The following is a 20,814-nucleotide window of genomic DNA, read 5'->3' as shown; positions in this document are numbered from 1 at the left end:
TAAGATGAGATGACTTCTGTAATACATTTTTTTTCAGTCAACAAATTTGAATGCCTGCTATATGTGAAGCACTGCTAGGCCCTGGTTATTACCTTGGTGAATAAGACACATGGCTCCCACCAGAAGTCACATTCAGATTCACTTCTGGTGATATCTGGAGGTTTTAATAAACCACTTCCTAAAATGTCAGATGAGTGCCAAGAATACGAACAGACTTATCACTCTAATTTTTATTACATGATTTTTTTTCATATTAAAAATTTTTCCTCATTGTGTATGTTTTTTGTTTATATTTTCTTTTGTGAATTTTTTTAAATGGTAGGAAGCCTAGAAGTAGACTGGTTTTTCTTTAAATAGATCTTTAAGAATGTCAGTTGTGTTACAGCCTTGTTAGAAAGGCAGGAGAGGGTTGGGATCTGCTGCTGAGTGATGTCCAGAGCAGTTAGCCTGACCTTGGGGAGCCAGGGAGAGTGACTTTGAGGGTTCCACAGGCATGGTTTTGAGGCCTAGGCAGTTGGGTGTCTGAGGTCTAGCCTTTGGGGTGTCTTGAGTGAATGAGTGACTGAAGTCGCTCAGTCGTGTCCAACTCTTTGTGACCCCGTGGACTGTAGCCTACCAGGCTCCTCTGTCCATGGGATTCTTCAGGCAAGAATACTGGAGTGGGTTGTCATTTCCTTCTCCAGCGGATCTTCCCGACCCAGGGATCAAACCCGGGTCTCCCGCATTGGAGGCAGACACTTTAACCTCTGAGCCACCAGGTGCCTATAATAAGAAAAGGGAAGATGAATAACAAAATAACAGATGATACTATGTAAATAGAGGTTTCTAAATGAGCTTTATATGCTTTTATGGGGGTAGGTGGGTGGACACATGCTTAATGGCAAATTAGTTGTTTATTGCATTAAATAAATGAAGTTCTACCCCACCTCTTTCTTACTATGAATAAAAATTAATTGCTAGTGGATTGAGTACTAAATACAGAAAGCTTTTCAAAAGAAGGGACATACTTTTATGAGCTCAAAGCAGGGAAGGATTTCTTGAGACTGAAAAACACCATAAAAATTGATGAATTTTTGACTGTGTTAAAAATGGAAACTTAATTATTGAGACTCCCTTAAGAGACTTAAAGTACAGGATCAAAGATGTTTGTAACACATGCAGTAGCTACCTGTTGCTGATAACAAGTGTTTGTCTCTCTGTTTCTGTGGATCAGGGATCTGAGAGCAACTTAGCTTAGTGGTTCTAGCTCAGGGTCTCTTGTGAGGCTGCAGTCAAGGTGTCAGCTGGGCCTGTGATTATCTCAGTGAGTGCTGTACTGAAGAAGGACCTCGTTCTGCGCTGCCTCTTCGCATGTGGCAGCCTTAGAAGATCCAGTTTCAGATTCACTCACATGGGCCTCCTCCTAGGGCCCTCTCACAGCATGGCAGCTGGCTTTTCCTGGAATGAGAGATCCAGACCAGAGTGAGAGAGACTCCCTAAGGTGATAGCCACAGTCTTTTTTTGGGGGGGGTGAAGGGTGGGGGGAAGTGGTGAGTCAAAGTCAGTCAGTTGTGTCCAATTCTTTGTGACCCCATGGGCTGTAGCCCACCAGGCTCCTCTTCCCATGGAATTCTCCAGGCAAGAATACTGGTGTGGGTTGCCATTCTCTCCTCCAGGGGATCTTCCTGACCCAGGGATCAAAGCCAGGTCTCCTGCATTGCAGGGAGACTCTACCATCTGAGCTGCTGAGGTCTTTTTTTCTAAAGTTGTTTTCCCTGTGCTCTCCTATATATCCTTGTAACTTATTTATTTTATACATAGTCATTTGTACCTCTTAATCCCCTACCTCTATTTTACCCCTTCCTCCTTTCCTTTTCCTACTGGTTCTCTAACTTCTGTGACTCTGTTTCTGCTTGGTTATATTTATCACTTGTTTTATTTCTTAGATTCCATATGTTAAGTATATTTGTCTTTTTCTGTCTAACTTACTTTACTAAGCATGATACCCTCCAAGTACATCCATGTTGTTGCAAATGGCAAAATTTCATTCTTTTTTATGGCTGAGTAGTATTCCATTGTGTATCTATAGATATACCACATATTCTTTATCCATTCATCTGTTGATGCATACTTCGGTTGATTGTCTTCTTAAAACTTAATCTTAAAAGTGACATTCTATTACTTATGCCAGTCTATTCAATAGCAAGTCAGTAAGCCCAACCCGTACTCCAGGAGGTGAGGTTGTACAAGGGCATGAATATCAAGAGGTGACAGTCATTGGGGCCATTATAGATGTTACATCCACCATGTAATGAATGGACAACTGTTATGAAAAATGTACCTAAGGAACTGTTCACTAAGACAACACCAAGTAGAAAAAGGACAAAAAAGTCTGAGAAGGCATTTGATGATAAAAGAAATTTAAATAACTAATTAACATAGTTAAAAGATCATTATCCTCATTAACAATTGAATAGAAACTGAAGCCACTAAAGACCATTTTCTACAGACTACACTAACAGAAATTAATACCTGACAGCATCAGACATTAGCAAGGATATGGAGCAATGGGAGTTCTTCCACCGCTGGTTCAGTTCCGTTCAGTTCAGTCGCAGAGTCGTGTCCAACCCTTTGCGACCCCATGAATCTCAGCACACCAGGCCTCCCTGCTGCTGCTGCTAAGTCGCGTCAGTCGTGTCCTACTCTGTGCGACCCCATAGATGGCAGCCCACCAGGATCCCCCGTCCCTGGGATTCTCCAGGCAAGAACACTGGAGTGGGTTGCCATTTCCTTCTCCAGTGCGTGAAAGTGAAAAGTGAAAGTGAAGTCACTCGGTGTCTGACTCCTAGCGACCCCATGGACTGCAGCACACCAGGCTCCTTGAGGACATCCATGGGATTTTCCAGGCAAGACTACTGGAGTGGGGTGCCATTGCCTTCTCCCCCAGGCCTCCCTGTCCATCACCAACTCCCGGAATTCACTCAAACTCACGTCCATCGAGTTGGTGATGCCATCTAGCCATTTCATCCTCTGTCGTCCCCTTCTTCTCCTGCCCCCAATCCTGCCCAGCATCAGAGTCTTTTCCAGTGAGTCAACTCTTCACATGAGGTGGCCAAAGTACTGGAGTTTCAGCTTTAGCATCATTCCTTCCAAAGAACACCCAGGACTGATCTCCTTTAGAATGGACTGGTTGGATCTCCTTGCAGTCCACAGGACTCTCAAGAGTCTTCTCCCAACCCCACAGTTCAAAAGCATCAATTCTTCTGCACTCAGCTTTCTTCACAGTCCAACTCTCACATCCATACATGACCACTGGAAAAACCATAGCCTTGACTAGACGGACCTTTGTTGGCAAAGTAATGTCTGCTTTTCAATATGCTATCTAGGTTGGTCATAACTTTCCTTCCAAGGAGTAAGCCTCTTTTAATTTCATGGCTGTAGTCACCATCTGCAGTGATTTTGGAGCCCAAAAAAATAAAGTCTGACACTGTTTTCCACTGTTTCCCCATCTATTTCCCATGAAATGATGGGACCAGATGCCATGATCTTAGTTTTCTGAATGTTGAGCTTTAAGCCAACTTTTTCACTCTCCACTTTCACTTTCATCAAGAGGCTTTTGAGTTCCTCTTCACTTTCTGCCATAAGGGTGATGTCATCTGCATATCTGAGGTTATTGATATTTCTCCCGGCAATCTTGATTCCGGCTTGTGCTTCTTCCAGCCCATCGTTTCTCATGATGTACTCTGCATGTAAGTTAAATAAGCAGGGTGACAATATACAGCCTTGACGTACTCCTTTTCCTATTTGGAACCAGTCTGTTGTTCCATGTCCAGTTCTAACTGATGCTTCCTGACTTGCATATAGGTTTCTCAAGAGGCAGGTCAGGTGGTCTGGTATTCCCATCTCTTTCAGAATTTTCCACAGTTTATTGTGATCCACACAGTCAAAGGCTTTGGCATAGTCAATAAAGCAGAAATAGATGTTTTTCTGGAATTCTGCTTTTTTGATGATGCAGCGAATATTGGCAATTTGATCTCTGGTTCCTCTGTCTTTTCTAAAACCAGCTTGACTGCTGGTAGGTGTGTGAATTGATGAACCACTTTGCAAAATAATAGTTTTCTACAACTGCTAAGCAGATACCCTAGACCCATGGTTGTAAGATTTGAATGTGTATCAGAATCACTTGTAGGGGTGCAGTGCAGACAGATGTCTGAGCCCAGCCCCAGAGTTTTTGATTCAGTTGAAGTGGAATGGAGCCTGGTAATTTGTGTTATTGGCAAGTTCCCAGATGATGGGAACTTGGCCGAGGAATCGTACTTAGAGAACCAACCATTGTCCTAGAGAAATGTGTCAGTATATGGAGTAGGAAGCTTACTTATAGAAAAATGTTCATAGCAGCATTATTCCTATTAACCCCAAAGTATACGGACACAAAATTCAGGTGTCCATCAATAGTGGATTGGATAGATAAATCATTATATATTCATTTATGGAATAAAAATATTGTTCAGATAGAAAATCTGTCTCCTGCATTGATCTGTACAAATCTCCCAAACATATTTAGTCAAACATTAGAAAATCACAGAAAATTCTTTACATGATTCTATTCATAAAAAGTTCAAAAACAAATGGAATTAACTGTATTGTTCAGGAATGCAAATCAAGTTATCAAGTTCTATAAAAAGTACTACTGGGATTTTGATAGTGATTGTATTAAATTTATATATTAGTATAAGGACATAGATATTTACAAATTGAATTTTCTAGTTCATGAACATGGTCTTGATCCTCATTTATTTTAGTCCATTATTTCCTTAAATAAATATCTATAGTTTTCAATATAATGTTCTTTTTTTATACTTTGAGGAGTGTGGGATTAGTTTTATTCCCAAGAATCTTTTGTGCTATTGCAAATGGGATTAGGGAAAATTATTGTAGGGAACTGATTTTTTCTTTTGTACATTGATTTTTAAAAATCTGATTCCTAGAGAAGTCTTGTTCTCAAATTCATCAGTCTTGGATTTTTAAGTAACACTCATATGTGCAAATAATGATTGTTTTATTTTTTCCTTTCTCATGTGTAAGTCTCTGTTTTCACACACTGCTTAGGGTCTTGCGTACAATATTTGATAGTTGTAGTGATCTATATCACTGAATTTTTATTTTTCCTATCTTTAATGTGAACGCTATATGCTTGGTGATGCAGTTTCTGGTTTGAGAGATTTGTGTGTGTATGTTTAATCATACATGGATATTGAATTTTGTCAGATTTTTTTTACCTACATCTATTGAGGTGATTGTATGATTTTCTTCTTCTACTAATGTAATTTAATTCATTACATTTGCCATACAACTTTTTATTTAGTGCTATTACATCTGTGCTTACAAATGAGATTAGTCAATAACTTTCTTGTGCTGTTTTACCCAGTTTTGGTATCAGAATCTGTGTTGTTAGAAAGAGCTGATTAATTTTCTAAGATTTTTTTTATGGTCTTGAAGTTTTTATAACAGAGAAAATGTTTCTTGAAATAACTTAAAATGATTATGGTTTTATCGTTGCTTAGGATTCCCTGATTTAACTAACGTTTTCAATTAACCAACCATCAGACTTCAGGATTACAATTGTGATGATTTACTTTGTAGAGCTGGGATTACAGTTTCTCTTAGCACTCTACTTTTCTGGTCATCTAAACTCATAGCTGAATTATTAGGCAAAAATTTTTCAATCTTTCTCTTTTGGCATGGCCGTTTACTCTCGCAGAATCGTAAATTCTTCTGTGCTACAAAGCAGGGTTTTCTTAGGGTACTAAATTTCGATCAACAGTAGTTCAGATTCTCATTACTTCTTGCTGATAATTGTAGCGTGTTTTTAATGAGAGTGGGCCTCTAGTAACTCTCTGACTTATTAGTTAACTTAAACATTGTTGCCAGAGTAAACAACCTAAAATATATGTCTAATCAGATCAAAAGACATTTGTAACAAAAACTGCATTTTAAAAAGTTACTGTATGATGGCTTAGATAAGTCTCTGCAATCAGCTGTCAGTTAAATTATTTTAAAAATATATACATGCACACAAATTCTGAATTGTGATTATCTGCTGTGAGAGTTTAATGAGTACACAGTATAGATTGGGAGGAGCTAGTGAGGAAAGGCCTCTTGGAGAAAGTAAAATCTAAAACTCTGTTTTATCTGAACAAGTTGTGCTAGCTTGGAAAAGTTCTGAGCCGAGTTTTCCAGGAAGAAGGAATAGCAGTAAAGGTTTGCTGCTGGAACACCATTGTGGTTGAGTTTATTGAGTAAGGGATGGAGAGAATAGTGCCTAATGAGGCAGGAGATCGACAGGGGCAAAATCCTTTAGGATCTTGTATGCTTTGCTAAGAACTTCAGGTTTTATTATGAGTCCTTGAGGAGCCGGTAAAAGGTTTAAGCAAGAATGATTGTGATCAGATTTGTGTTTTAGAGATTTCACTCTGTGGAGAAAGGATATGAGAGGAATGGAAGTAGGGCAAAAGAAGTGGAGGAGCCAGTTAGGATGCCTTTGTAAGTAGTAGTTCAGGGAGAAAAGGTGGTAGTTTAAACTAGAGTAATGATAGTAAACAAGGTAACGCGTGGAATGATTGTCTCATAAAGCCATTAAAATAACCTATGAAGTATGAGCAGAAAAAGATTTGGAATAAACTTACCAAGTTCATCTAGTAGATGGTGTTACAGAATTGAAACCTGGGGTGTTAACCATTTGATCATGTGTTTAAAATAAAAGCCAAACTCCATTGAAGATTTTTCAGCCTACCTTTATTACCTTTATCACCAATGCTATATATATAGCCAGACCAAACTATGGCAATAGTTAATTTGAACATACCTGTACCTTGATGATTGTTTACTATGACTGCAGTACTCTAATCCCATATACTTAATAAAATTCAGACTATCCTTTGGGATCCAGGTCAAATATGAAGCCTTCCAAATTTGCCTCCTGACACACATTGTCCCTTTACCTTCTTTTAACCAGAGTAGTTTCTTTGTATTGTAATATGTTAATCCAGCAGATATTTATGTGATGACTATGTGCTGGGCACTGTGTGTACACATTGTGAACATATATATAGGAATAGATATAGTCACTGTCACTATAGAACCTATAGCCCAGAGATAACACAGACTTTGAACAAAATCTGTGTACACATATTGTTGTTTAGTTGTGCAGTCATATCCGACTCTTTGTGACCCCATGGACTGCAGCACGCCAGGCTTCCCTGTCCTTCACTGTCTCCCAGAGTTTGCTCCAACTCATGTCCATGGAGTCAGTGATGCCATCCAACCATTGCATCCTCTGCCATCCCCTTCCCCTTCTGCCCTCTTTGCCAGCATCAGTAGAAGTTAGCTCTTCATATCAGGTGGCCAAAGTATTGGAGATTCAGCTTCAGCATCAGTCCTTCCAATGAATATTCAGAGCTGATTTCCTTTAGAATTGACTGGTTTGATCTCCTTGCTGTCTAAGGTATTCTCAAAAGTCTTCTCCAGTACCACAGTTTGAAAGCATCAATTCTTTGGTGCTCAGCTTTCTTTGTGGTCCAGCTGTCACATCCGTACATGACTACTGGAAAAACCATAGCTTTGACTACACAGACCTTTGTTGGCAAAATGATGTCTCTGCTTTTTAATACGCTGTCTAGATTTGTCATAGCTTTTCTTCCAAGGAGCAAGTGTCTTTTCATTTCATGGCTCCAGTCACCATCTGCAGTGATTTTGGAGCCCAGGAAAATAGTCTTTCACTGTTTTCATTGTTTCCCCATCTGTTTGCCATGAAGTGATGGGACCGGATGCCATGATCTTGATTTTTTGAATGTTGAGTTTTAAGCCAGCCTTTTCACTCTCCTCTTTCAGCTTCTTCTAGAGGCTCTTTAGTTCCTCTTCACTTTCTGCCATTTCTACACACATATATTTGAATTAATAATTATAAATTTTGAAAAGTGATTATTAAGGAATAGTAAAGAGTGCCTGTGGGTTCTTGAGACCCTTAGAGGGTCCTTGAGTCAAAACTGTTTTATAATACTAAGACATTATTTGCATTTTCACTCTCATTTTCTTGTGAATATACAGTGATGTGGTGTGTCATAGTGCAGCAGATTGAATGCAGAAGATATGAAAATTCAGATGTCTTCTGTTAAGGTAGATACTAATTAGTATTATAAAAGAATGCCACTTTCCATCTCCACTGTTTTTTGTTGTTTTGGAAAGTGTAGTTATGTTTTTTCATAAAAACTAGATAATTTGTGTTAATGAATGTGTTGTAATTTTTATGTGAATTAAGTATAAAAATTTCTTGGATATAATTTTAATATAGATGAATATTGATTACTATAACCTACATGAATAAAGGCTCTGTGGGCTCCTCAATAATTTTTAAGACTCTAAAGGGATCCTGAAACTGGGAAGGTTAAGAGTCTTCTGTAGTGAGAACCTGACTTATGTTCGTAGCTTCTGGAGAAGTAAAAGATACCTTATGTTTCCTTTTAAATTCTTATGTTTTTTCTAAAAAGTAGAGTCTGGTTATCTCCCTATCTCAAAAGCCTGTAATTATTTGCACATAATGGGTATGTTTGTTAAATTCCATTGTTAAGGTCTATTGTAGATGGTACATTGTTCGAAGCCTTTGTTCAGATACTGTCATTTCTAATTGCTAAAGGAGATGTATCTGGATTCAGATCCCTCTTCTTATGAGTTTGAGCAAGTTACTTAACCTTGCTGAGCCTTACCACTCATCTGTAAGATGGAATACATATTATCTTACTCTGCTGTAGTGATTTAATGAGTTAATACATGTAACCTGGTTAGTAAGTGATAGTTACTATTTTATTGTGTGTTTTTACAAACACGCCTATTTCTGTGCCTGTTGTTATTTTACATACAGAGCATGTACATACTGGGCTTAGTTATGTTAGTAGGCAGAGAGGTCTGTGAATAAATAAGTATATACTTTTAAAAAATCACCATTTGAGTACATATAACAGTTTATCAGGAAGGTTGAAAACCAAAATAATGTATTTTGTGGTTATTCATCTTTATAGACAAGGGAACTGAAACAAAATGTGGGCTTGGAATAGTTTTAAGTAACTCCGTTATACTATAGGATAGGGACGGTGCTTCACATTTACTGAATCTTTGAACAGTATTAAAAAGCTGGAGATACTTAAAAACATACTTTGGAAATCTTGAAAAATAAGTACTGTAGATTAAAGGTTAAGCCCCAAAATATCACACATGGCTAATGGAAAAAGTAACTAAAGGCACCATGGAAGAAAAACAGAATTGCCTTGAGAGAATAATATGAGATGTTACAGAGTGTGACTAAATATGATCCAGTAAAATAAGAGAACATAGGACATCCTACCTGTGGTGGAGTCTAAATTCAGTGGTTTAAATTGTAACTGTATTAAAGGTAGACTCCTTAAGATGACAGTGCAGAATGTTTGCCAAGGGGTGACCAGGAAATAGGAAGATCAAGTTGACTGCTTTGCTTTTCATAGCAGAAAGCTGTAGGAAAATTATCCTTTATATTCTCTTTTGAAGCAGATAATTCAGTTGTGCTTAAAAATAAAAAAAGAGAAGTAATGTTTTTTCTTAAATAAGATAAAAACTGTAAGTTGGCTAAACTTCTAGGTTTGGACCTAGAACTTGGTTACGTTTTAAATAGAAAGGGTTGTAGACATTCTGTTCTTTGTACAGTGTGAAGTTTTCTGGGATGTGTGTGTGTATCCTATATATACACATACATATATTCATAGTATTTCTTACTTGAAGATTTTGTCAGTTTAAGGTTTACTTGATTTTTCATTGATTATTACTGTGTATTATCTCCATAGCTGTAGTCATTGAACTTGCAGTCCATTAGGTTGTGATCTCATTTGTATTTAAAGCAAATGAAAAGCTATCCTGCTAGTTACGTTTGCTATTTAAGTTGATCATGCAGTCAGTGCCAGTTGATTGATAAAGGTTGTTAATTGAAAATGGTTAAAATGGAAAATTATCTAAGGAAAGAAGGAGATACGTATTTTAATTTAAAGCACATAAATATATTCATATGCCTATATTTTGATATAGGGTTTAAGTTTTTTGTTTGATTAATGGTGTTCTGAGCGGAGTTACATGTTTTTAATTCCACAACCATATGGTAATGCATTATCCACAGTTGCCTGTTTTCTTTTTATTTTAATCATCCATGCGTTCAGTGAACAAATTAGTGGAGATTCTAGGGGAGAGATGATGGTAGCTTGGACTAGCAGGGGAAGTAGTAAGAAGTAATCTGATCCAGGATGTATTTCAAACATGGAACCAAGATAATTTTCTCTTGTACTAATTTCCAAATGTATAACTTTTGGACCTGAAACTGAAAAAGAGAAACCACTGCTCAGAACTGAATATGTGTTCTGAAAGATCAAGTAAGATCTTTTTTCTTCACATCTAAAATCCACTTTTCCAGTGAGCTCCATTGGCTCTACCTTTGAAATACAGTAAGTCTTCAACATAGTAACCTTCTAGTAGCGAACTTTAAGATATGTGAATGTGCAATGTGTGAAAGTCCTATTGTTGACATCTTTACCATCTCCCAGCCCCTGCTTCCTCCTCCAGGCAGTAATTCTTGCCTGTTCACTTGCTACCAGCCTCTGTATGCCAGCTGTTGTACTGTACTCTGAGATTAAAAATGTTTATTTTTTGTGTTTTTTATGTATCATTCTGTGAAAAGTATTATAAGCCCATTACAGTACATCCTGTATAGCTGATTGTGTTACTTGGTTACATCGGCTAATTTTGTTGGAGTTATGAACACACTCTTGGAACGGAACTCGTTCATATGTAGGGGTTTTGTGTGCCTCTTAAACCAGGCAACTTCTCACTGTTTACTTTGCCACCATCTTAGTCCTCACTGCTGTCATCTCCCCAGTTATTGCAGTAATCTTCCAACTGATGTTGCCCCCTTATATTTTGTTCCGTACATACCAGTAGGAGTAATTATTTAAAATGTAATTTATATAATGTTACTCATTTGCTTAGAAAACTACACTTAAAACCCAAACTTTAAACTGTGGTTTCAAGGTTTATATAATCTGGCCCCTACCAGCTTCTATAGCTTCATCTTCTAGACTGTGATTCTCAAAATGTGGTCCAAGGGTTCAGGAGATCTGTAAGGCCAAAACTTTTAATAATACTAGGATGATATTTACCTTTTTCTCTCTCATTCTCCTGACTGTAGAATCAAGTTTCCATATGCTACATGATCTGTGTTATTGTTACAAGTTAATGTAGAAACCGATATGACAATCCAGCTACCTTCTATTAAACTAGTCATTAAAGAGAATTGCAAAAATGTAAAACAGTGCCATTCTTCTCACTAAATTTTTTGTTTGTTTTGGACAGTGGACTTGTTTTTTGTTTTAAAAAAAAGTTGTTTAACACATGACAATTTTATTCAAATAATTTAAAAAATAATTTCCCAGTCTGATTTCTTAATAGGGCAAATATCATTAGATATAACTCACAGAAACAGCAGTTTGGGGGATCCTCAATAATTTAAGAGTGTAAAGGGATCATGAGAGCATACTCATAAAGTTTGAGAGCTAGTCTTGCACTGTATGCGTTTTCTTACATCACATCAGCCTCACTGGCTTTCTTGTTTTTGTAGAATACTCCAAGCATACTTGTAACCTAGGACTTTTTTCATTAATTGCTATTTTTCCTCTACCTGAAGAATATTTTCACCAGCTTCCTCACTTTATTCTCATATCTGTTCAAATATTACTACCTCTTTGACAAGACCTCAAGCCTACGGTTTCTGAAAGAGCCTTCTTGGGACTTCCCTGGTTGTCCCCTGGTTAAGACTCTACACTTCCACAGCAGGGGGCACGAATTCTATCCGTGGTCAAGGAATTAAGATTCCACATGCCACATGGTCGTGGTGTGGCCAAAATAAATAAATAAATAAAATTTTAGAAATAAAGCAAAAGAGCCTCTCCCTACTGTCTTTCACCTTGATTGAATTTTTTTCAAAGCATTGATTCACTGCTGGAAATTATACATTTATTTTCTTGTTTATTTGTGCCCTTAATAGAGTGTATACTCCATGAGGGCAGGAGCTTTGTTACATGCCTAAAGCCTAGAATAGTGTTTGGTACATAAACTGTTAATCAGTAAAAAGAAAATACACAGAAGTTGAATTCATTAGTAAAAATGTAAGTGATTTAGAAGATAGACTAAGGAAATCTAACATGAATTAATAGATTTCTAGAAGGAAAAAAGCAAGGAAGTAATAGTTAACTGAATAATAGAAAACTATATCCTGACCTGAAGAAAGACTTGAATCTGTATACTGAAAGGCAGAATAATAAGCAGAAGTTATACTTTGTAGTGAAATTACTGAATATTAGGGATAAAGATGATCAGAAGCTTAGAAAGAAAGCTCAGATAGAACAAAAAGGAAGGATTATCAGGTCAACAGTGGCAACACTGAGAGGTAAACAACAGCTGTGATTAAGAATCCCATACCTAATCAAGATGTTTTCAGACACAGAAGGAACCAAAGTATGTCCATCACCCATGTACTGTTTGTACATTTGAGAGAGATGATTAGTAAAACTGGAAATCAACATCTATAGAAAACTGATCTCATATCTTTTAACATAACTTTTTTAGAATTTTGAAACATCATTTTAAATAACTGGTTCTCAAAGTGTGATGCCCATACTAGCAGCAGCAGCATTACATGGGAATCTTAAAAATGAAGACTCTCCTGTAGACTTACTGAATCAGAAACTCTGAGCTTGATACTCTGCAGTCTGTATTTTAAGAAGCCCTTTGAGTGATTCTAATGCATATTTAAAGTGAATTGCTGGTAGAAACTGTGTATTTAGATTTTTTCATCCCTTCTGATGGTCTTTATCTTTTAATTTGTATCTGTACACTATTTACATGTAATATAATGATATATTTTTAAAAGTTTATTTGTGTACTTATTTTTGGCTCTGCTGGGTCTTTGTTGCTGCACAGACTTTGCTCTAGTTATGACGAGTGAGCAGGGGGCTACTCTCTAGATGTGGTGCACTGGCTTTTCATTACAGTGGCTTCTCTTTCTATGGAGCACAGGCTCTAGGGAACATGGGCTTCAGTAGTTGTGGCATATAGCCTCAGTGGTTGCAGCTTCTGGCTCTGGAGCACAGCCTCAGTAGTTGTGGTGCACAGGCTTAGTTGCTCTGTGGCATGTGGGATATTCATGGATCAGGGATCGAACCCATGTCTCCTGCATTGGCAGGTGGATTCTCTACCATTGAGCTACCAGGGAAGCCCAGTATGTTTTGATTTAGGTTAACCAGTTTAGTAATTCATTTTCTGTTAGTTTCCTCTGTTTTTCATTACTCAGTTTCTTCTTTCCTGCCTTCTCTTAGGTTATTTGAACATTCTTTTAGTATTCCATTTTAAATTTACCTAGTGTGTTTATTTTTAGTTATACCTCTCAGTAGTTTCTTTAGTGGTTATTCTGGCAATTACAGTATATATACTAAAGTTTTCATTGTCTGCTTAGAATAAATTCTCTACTCCCCTAAGTGGATTATGGAAATATTACTACTATATAGGTCTCTCTATACCCGCCCCCCCGCCACCACCAACTCCTTTCTGTTATCCTTGTCTTGCATGTTACATTTCCTTTATGGAAAGTCTCATTAGGAAATGCTATAATTTTTCTTTCAACTATTAAACATATTTAAAGAGTGTAAGAGGAGGGGATTAATGTATTGTGTTTACCCAGATATTTACCTTTTTTTTTTTTTGCTCTTCATTCCTGCTCTTTAAGGTTTCCTTTTGATACAATTTCTCTTCTGTTTGAAGAATTTCTTTTAGTAATTCTTTTGGCAGCAGATTTTTTTTTGTTTTTATTTATCTAAATATATCTTTATTTTACTTCATTGCTGAGAGCTATTTTCACTGGGTATAAAATACTAGGTTGACAGTTTTTTTAATACTTTAAAATGCTGTGCTACTACTTTCTGCCTTCATGGTTTCTTTTGAGACACCTGTAGTCATCTGAAATGTTATTCCCTTGTAGTTTATGGGTCATTTGTCTCTGCTTTCAAGATAACGCTTTGTTTTTAGTTTTCAACACTTGATGTGTGTCATATGCATTTCTGTGTACTTACCCATTTTGGGAGTCATCTTTCGGAATCTGTAGTTTTATGTATTTTGTCAAATTTGAGGAGATTTCAACCAGTATTTCTTCACATATTTTTTATTGCTTCATTCTCCTTTTCTTTTGGAAGTCAGTGACACAAATGTTAGACCTTACTGTTATTATCCTGTAGAACCCCAAGTTTTAAAAAATTTTTTGATCTCTTTTTTTTTTCTTCTGTTAAGACTGGATAATTTCAGTTGATCTGCCTTCATGCTCCCTGACTCCTCTATCTTCATTCTGCTGTTGAGCCCATCTATCGAGTTTTTAAATTTTTGTTATTGTAATTCTTATTGTCTTCTGTTGTTTCCTGAGACTCTAGTTTTCCATTGACTTCTAGAGTATTATTGATTGCTTGTTGAAGCATTTTTATTAAAGTTGCTTTAAAGTTTTTGTCAGCTAACTCCAACATCTGAGTCATCTTGGGGTTTGTAATTTTTGCTTGTCTTTTCCATGTGACTTGGGGGTTTTCCTAGTTCTTTGTGTGCTGAGTAATTTTGAATTGTTTGCTGGATGTTTTGAATATTATGTTAAGAGAATTAATCTGATTAGGGAATAATAGACATATAAGTTCACAATGAGGCAAAGAAGTGTTCTTTGTGATTCTCTCCTCTCCCTCACTCTTTTTTTTTTTTTTTGCTGTGACTGTGTTCAGGAGAGCAAAAACTTATAGCATCCTAGTTGGAAGATAGACTGAAGCCCTTTTTTTGTAGTTACCTGCATCAGAAAGGTGATCTCACTAAAGATTTGGGAGTAAAGGGAGCTACCTGAAAGCACTTTTGATGCTAAGATTACTTAGACCCTGGGAGATGTGTATACTTTCAAGTAGGGCCTTCTGCTATTAGTTAAGCAAAGTTGAGAACTATCATAAATAGACTGAACTAATAATATTAATGAGAAAGAGTTCAGTTGCTTTTTTTCCCTTTAAAGTTTTAACTTATCCTTTTAAAATGTAGTTTTGAATATGTTTGAGATCTGTTTTTATTTTAAACTTTCTTAAAAGTTAATATAAAACAAACATGTACATCTTCATATTGTAACTCATAGAAAATGGTGTATTGTTACTTGATTATCACAATAGATTCCTTAAGTATATAAAGGAAAGAATTATTAACTTCATTTCTTTGATCAAAGAAAATAAAAGTTTCAGCAGAATAAGGTTTCAACAGATGTCAGAATAGTCTTAAGTTCTTTGTCACTATCATAGCTTTATTTTGTGGTAGGTTTATAATCCCTGTTAGGAAATGTTTTCTAAATGCTCTGTAACCGATTTTTTATCCTATACCCTGATGACAAAAAGAGGCCTCTGGTTACTTTCTTTTAATCTCTGCTCAGATATTCATCACTGCCCTACCATGCTCAGAGGTGCAGGTTCATGATTTCTCTTCCCTTTACCCTTCACCTCTCTCTCCCTCTCCTTCATCTTGTTTTTTGTTGAATCTATGTAAATAAGATCTATTGACTATATCAAGTTTCAGTGAAAGTTACCTCCTTGTGTTAAATGTTTTTATCTTTTTCAATTTATACTTGGTAACTTGATTTGGCTACTTGAATTTATAAGGATTATTGCTTATCAGATTTTTAAAAATCATTAGCACAAGTAACTTCTGTTCATAACACATTGAATAGAGCTATTTATATAACCTTTTACATGACCAGAATAGTGGATACCTCTAGCTTATGAATATTTCTTTCACGTGTCTGTTTTTCAGTGTTAATTAATTTGAGCTTCTTATCTGGGCTTTCCAGCCAATCACAGAATTCATTATGAAGCTTGAATTAGATGGGCATGTTTGTAGCCAGATGCATTTCTTCCTAGTTTTCCTGTCATCTACAGGGAATCTGGTCTTCTGGTGTCTTCAGCCAATTGAGACTAAACCAAACTCTTGTTTTAAATACATTATTTGGCAAAAACAGTGTTGGTCAAAACAGAAGCTTAACTCATTCAGCTTAATCAAAAAGAGGGAAATTTATGGGAAATATACTAAAGTAATTAGTTGAGCTACAGGAATCAGTCAAGTGGACCTTAGGTTGTCCAGTACCAGTGAATTCTAAATATTTCCCACCTTTTTCTACTTGTTTCTAAATATCTGCTCCTTATCTTCTGTTGGAGATAGACTTTCCTGTGTGCTAGAAAGCGTGGCTCTAAGTAGCCCTAGGTTCATTTGCTTCCACTTAAATGACTATAGTCATACGAGTATAGTGAAGAACAGATAGATAGCCACACATAATAGTCAGGAAGGCTGCATTTTAGGAAAATTGCTGGGAAAGAATTTAATTGTTCCTAACTAGAATCATGTGCCCACAATACTCAATTACCTGGTCTAGTGGGATGAAGTACATGATTAGCCCATCTTGTATAATGTGTCCTTCCTATGGCCAGGTGGCAGTGTGTGTCATCAGAAGTCATGTTAATATAATTATTATGGATCAAGGAACATCCTAATTTATGTTTATTATTTCTTCTTTATAGATAGCTATTTTGCTACCTAATTTTTTCTCTCTTATGATTGGGAGAAAAGAACAACATTAAATTTCAAGTTTTTCAGTTTCCTGGATAACTGTTACTTAAAATTGTATCTCAGATTTCTTATGATTGTATTGTTTATTTCTATATGAATCAGCTTAAGTATGTGCTAATCAGTGTGTTTGGGGCTTATAGTTTTTGTTCACATTAAAGACTTCAGAGGAAAAAACCTAGTTGCCCATTTGGTTATGTTGTGAGATGGTGTGGCTAATGGAAGAAAAGAATGTTCTAGCAGAAGAAGCAGTGTATTCAAAGACCATTAAAATGTAGATAGTGTTTGATGTTATAATACATTTCTTCATTTCTCCCATGACATCGAGTAATCATTCTTCCTAAGCCCAAGTCTCAGACTGTTTTTCTGTAGCTTTCTTGTACCTATGGATTTCTAGATAAATTAGCCTTCCCTAGTAGTCCTTTGTGCTCTTTACGCATATCCAGTTTTCCTACCTGGTCACAAAGAAGGCATGTGACTAGTTCTATTCTTTTTGTTATAAATATGACATACCCTATGTCTAGTTGCCAGTGTCAGGCCCTCCAGAGTTTTTTTTTTTTTTCTATCCAGCCTGGTGATTAACATTATTAAAAACAGTGACTACTGCTCTGTTAACGTGCATCCCTGTATGACTACAATAAACAGGGCTTCCCTTCCTACCTGAAGTAGACATATAGCATGAATGAAAACTAAACTTATTTTGTTTCAAGGCACAGAGATGGGAGAGTCTTTTTTTTTTTTCCTGATTGTAACTACAGAGATGGGAGGTCCTTAACAGAGTATAATGTAGCCTATTCTGATTGCACACCTTCCCTGGAAAATGGCTCCTTTATGGAGCTTCTGATATTTAAACATTTGATGATAACATTGGTAACTAATAATTATATTTTCAATTATTTGTTAAGCAATATGCTCAATGTTTTATAAAATATCTCACTAAATTCTTGATGTTTTCCTATGAGGTAAGAACTATGATTAGGTGGCAACTTAACCTGTTATAGTGCTTATTTTCACTTAACATTTTTATTTTACTTACTGACATAGTCTGTTGACTGAGTAAAGTATAGTTGATTTACCAATACAGTGTTGTGTTAGTTTCAGATGTATAGCAAAGTGATATTCCTTTCCAGGTTTCATTTCTATTATAGCTTATTACAAGATATTGAATAGAGTTCCCAGTGCTATATAGTAGGTCCTTGTTGTTTATCTGTTTTATATATAGTAGTGTGTATCTATTAATCTAAATTCCTAATTTATCTCTCACCTCAGGTAATTCTAAATATGCTTTCTATGTCTGTGAATCTGTTTCTGTTTTGTGAATAAGTTCATTTGTATCATTTCTTTAGATTTCACATATAAGAGATATCATATGGTATCATATGTTTACTGAAGATTGTTTTGAATAGTAGTGGTGAGTAGTTTTTGTCTGACATACTTCATTAAGTATGATAATCCCTAGATTCATCTGTGTTGTGGCAAATGGTATTATTTCATTCCTTTTTATAGTTAAGTAATATTCCACTGTGTATTTATATCACATCTTCCTTATCCATTCATTTGTTGATGGACACTTAGGTTGCTTCCATGTCTTAGCTATTGTAAGCAGTTCTGCGGTGAACATTAGGGTGCATGTATCTTTTTGAATTAGAGTTTTCATATTTTCCTGATATATACCCAGATGTGGGATTGCTGGATCATATGGTAACTCTATTTTTAGTTTTTTAAGGAACTCTGATTTTGTTCTCCATAGTGGCTACACTCCCATCACAATGTAGGTGGGTTACTTTTCTCCACACCCTCTCCAGTATTTATTATTTGTAGACTTTTTGATGATGGCCGCTCTGACTGGTGTGAGATGATACTTCATTGTAGTTTTGATTTGCATTTCACTACTAACTAGCAGTGTTGAGTATGTTTTTATGTGCCTGTTTACCATCTGTATGTTTTCTTTGGAGAAATGTCTGTTTAGGTCTTCTGCCCGTTTTTTGGTTGGGTTGTTTGTTTTTCTGATATTGAGATGTATGAGCTCTTTATATATTTTGGAAAGTAAATCATTGTCAGTCATATCACTTACAAGTATTTTACTCCAGACATAGCCTTTTTAAACTTACTTGCTTCATCAATATCAAATTTATGCTTGGCATCTATTTATGTCTATCTGCATACATAACTTGTTTCAGTATGGAATCATGTTATAATCTTGAATTGTGATTTCATCAGTCTGCTCTGAGCTTACCCAGAATATAGAATTTTTTATATTTTCAGGTAGCCAGCACCTATAAAAACCTGCTTCTTGCTGGAACACTTAAGTGCTAGGACTAAAACAGTGATTGATCTGTAACAGATCTCAGCTTTACTGAACTTATGGCCCTTATAGGCGATTATGCCCCAGTTATTATTTGTGACAGTATTTTCCCACAAATCTTTGATTTTAGGATGTGGCACACAGAAGTGTTCCCCATGTAAACAGAAAGTGCTTTGGGATAGGAGATTTACAGTGGAAGAAAATTATGACTGGGGAGTTGTATCAGAATTAGTAGCAGAAGCCATGGTATGTTTTTAAGATACGCAAAAGTATTTGCAGTTGAAGGTCCTGAATCTCTACTGCATCTGTTTCACGTGATATGAATCTGCATTTTCATTCAGTTTTATTCCTACTCCAAATACAGTTTCATTTAATTCAGTTATATGTATGTGGCAAATATTTGATCTGTTTCCTAAGGACCATTTTGAATAGTAGTGGTTAGGAGCTGTTGAACTTTCAGTTTAAAAACTAAGTAAATTAGTGGACAATTTTATGGACAGTTTAGAATAATTCATTTATGTGCTGTTTTCTTTTGTGCTTTATCAAGATCCTGGAAATGTTAGGGTTTACTTACTCTTAATCAGCCAGAAGAAATGGTTTGATTCACTTATTCTGTTTTAGATAATTTTAATTTCCAAGTTTAACTCAAAGTCAAGACATTTTCTATTTGTTGATTTCATGAGTACCACTTTCCTATTTTTATTTCTCACTGTCCACTGGCCAAAGTAATTGTGAAACTGTGTTCAACAAACTTTTAAATCCTCAACCTCTTTCTTAAGCTCAGAAAAGTTGCAGATATCTGTCTTGCCCTTGATTATAGCCCTTCTTCAGCCTTCTCAAGTAAACTTTCTTCACAACTCACAGACTTCAGGACGAAGATTTTAGTAAGGAATGCCTGTAAGAATTAATAATATCCTTGACTGTCTAGGCCCTCTCCCCATTTACGGGCAGAACAAAATACCAATGGCCACTGCCTCTCTGCTTGCACTCAGGCAGCTGAATATACTGCTCTGAATTTATGCCATGAACCTCAACCGGGCTTCAGCAGTGTCTGGCAGTGCTGCTACTCCTTCTTCACTTTCCCTATTAATACTATGTTCCCACTCATTGCAAACCTCTCACAGCCCCCACTCTCATCTATGGACCTCACCTCAAACTTTATTGAGAAATCGGATGCAGCTGTCATCATCTTTGCATCACTGTATCTGCAAACCTAAGTGCATTGGTCTTCAGGTTCTCAGTCTTCCTTTCTCTTGTTATTAAGAGACCTTCCCTGCCAGTCTAATTCCACTTCTTGTGACTCAGGTTCCATCTCTTCTTAGTGTCTCTAGGGCTTCTTTCCTGCAGCTGGCATCTCTTTACACATCATCAGTCTTTCGGTTGGATTTTCCCTCCAGCCTACAAACATACTCTATTATCTGCCAGCCCTGATACATATGCAAATACATATAAACATGATGACAAACTATATGCTAAGTCACTTGAGTTGTGTCCGACTCTGTGTGACCCCATAGACGGCAGCCCACCAGGCTCCCCCGTCCCTGGGATTCTCCAGGCAAGAGTACTGGAGTGGGGTGCCATATACAGATACTTATATTTCATTCTTCTGTCTTCTATCTACTATTTCTTGTTCCTGTTCTTATCTAATAAATTATCTTCATTGAATCAAGTTTTTCTCCTACCTCAGTGTCTGTTTCTTCTCAGTCATTTTTGTGGACTCTATCCTTTATCAATCTTCTAAATTTTGGTGGAGTCTAAGGGTTGAGTCGTCTTTGCTTATACTCTGTTGG

General features: G+C 36.4%; 1 protein-coding gene across 14 annotated transcripts in view; it reads left to right on the top strand.

Moving 5' to 3' along the window:
• BRAF (B-Raf proto-oncogene, serine/threonine kinase) overlaps positions 1 to 20,814 on the top strand; it is a 178,058-nt gene that overhangs the window by 37,514 nt on the left and 119,730 nt on the right. The window contains exon 2 of one of the 14 annotated variants that reach the window (XM_061414920.1): positions 8,086 to 8,154. The exons of the other annotated variants lie outside the window; for them this stretch is intronic. Coding sequence (XP_061270904.1) covers positions 8,128 to 8,154 — 27 coding nt within the window. The 5' untranslated portion in view covers positions 8,086 to 8,127. The remainder of the gene's footprint in view (positions 1 to 8,085; positions 8,155 to 20,814) is intronic. 14 annotated transcript variants of the gene reach the window in all.

The sequence above is a fragment of the Bos javanicus genome, chromosome 4 (assembly GCF_032452875.1).
Source record: "Bos javanicus breed banteng chromosome 4, ARS-OSU_banteng_1.0, whole genome shotgun sequence".
NCBI lineage: Eukaryota > Metazoa > Chordata > Mammalia > Artiodactyla > Bovidae > Bos > Bos javanicus.
This window is presented reverse-complemented; position numbering and strand designations above follow the sequence as displayed.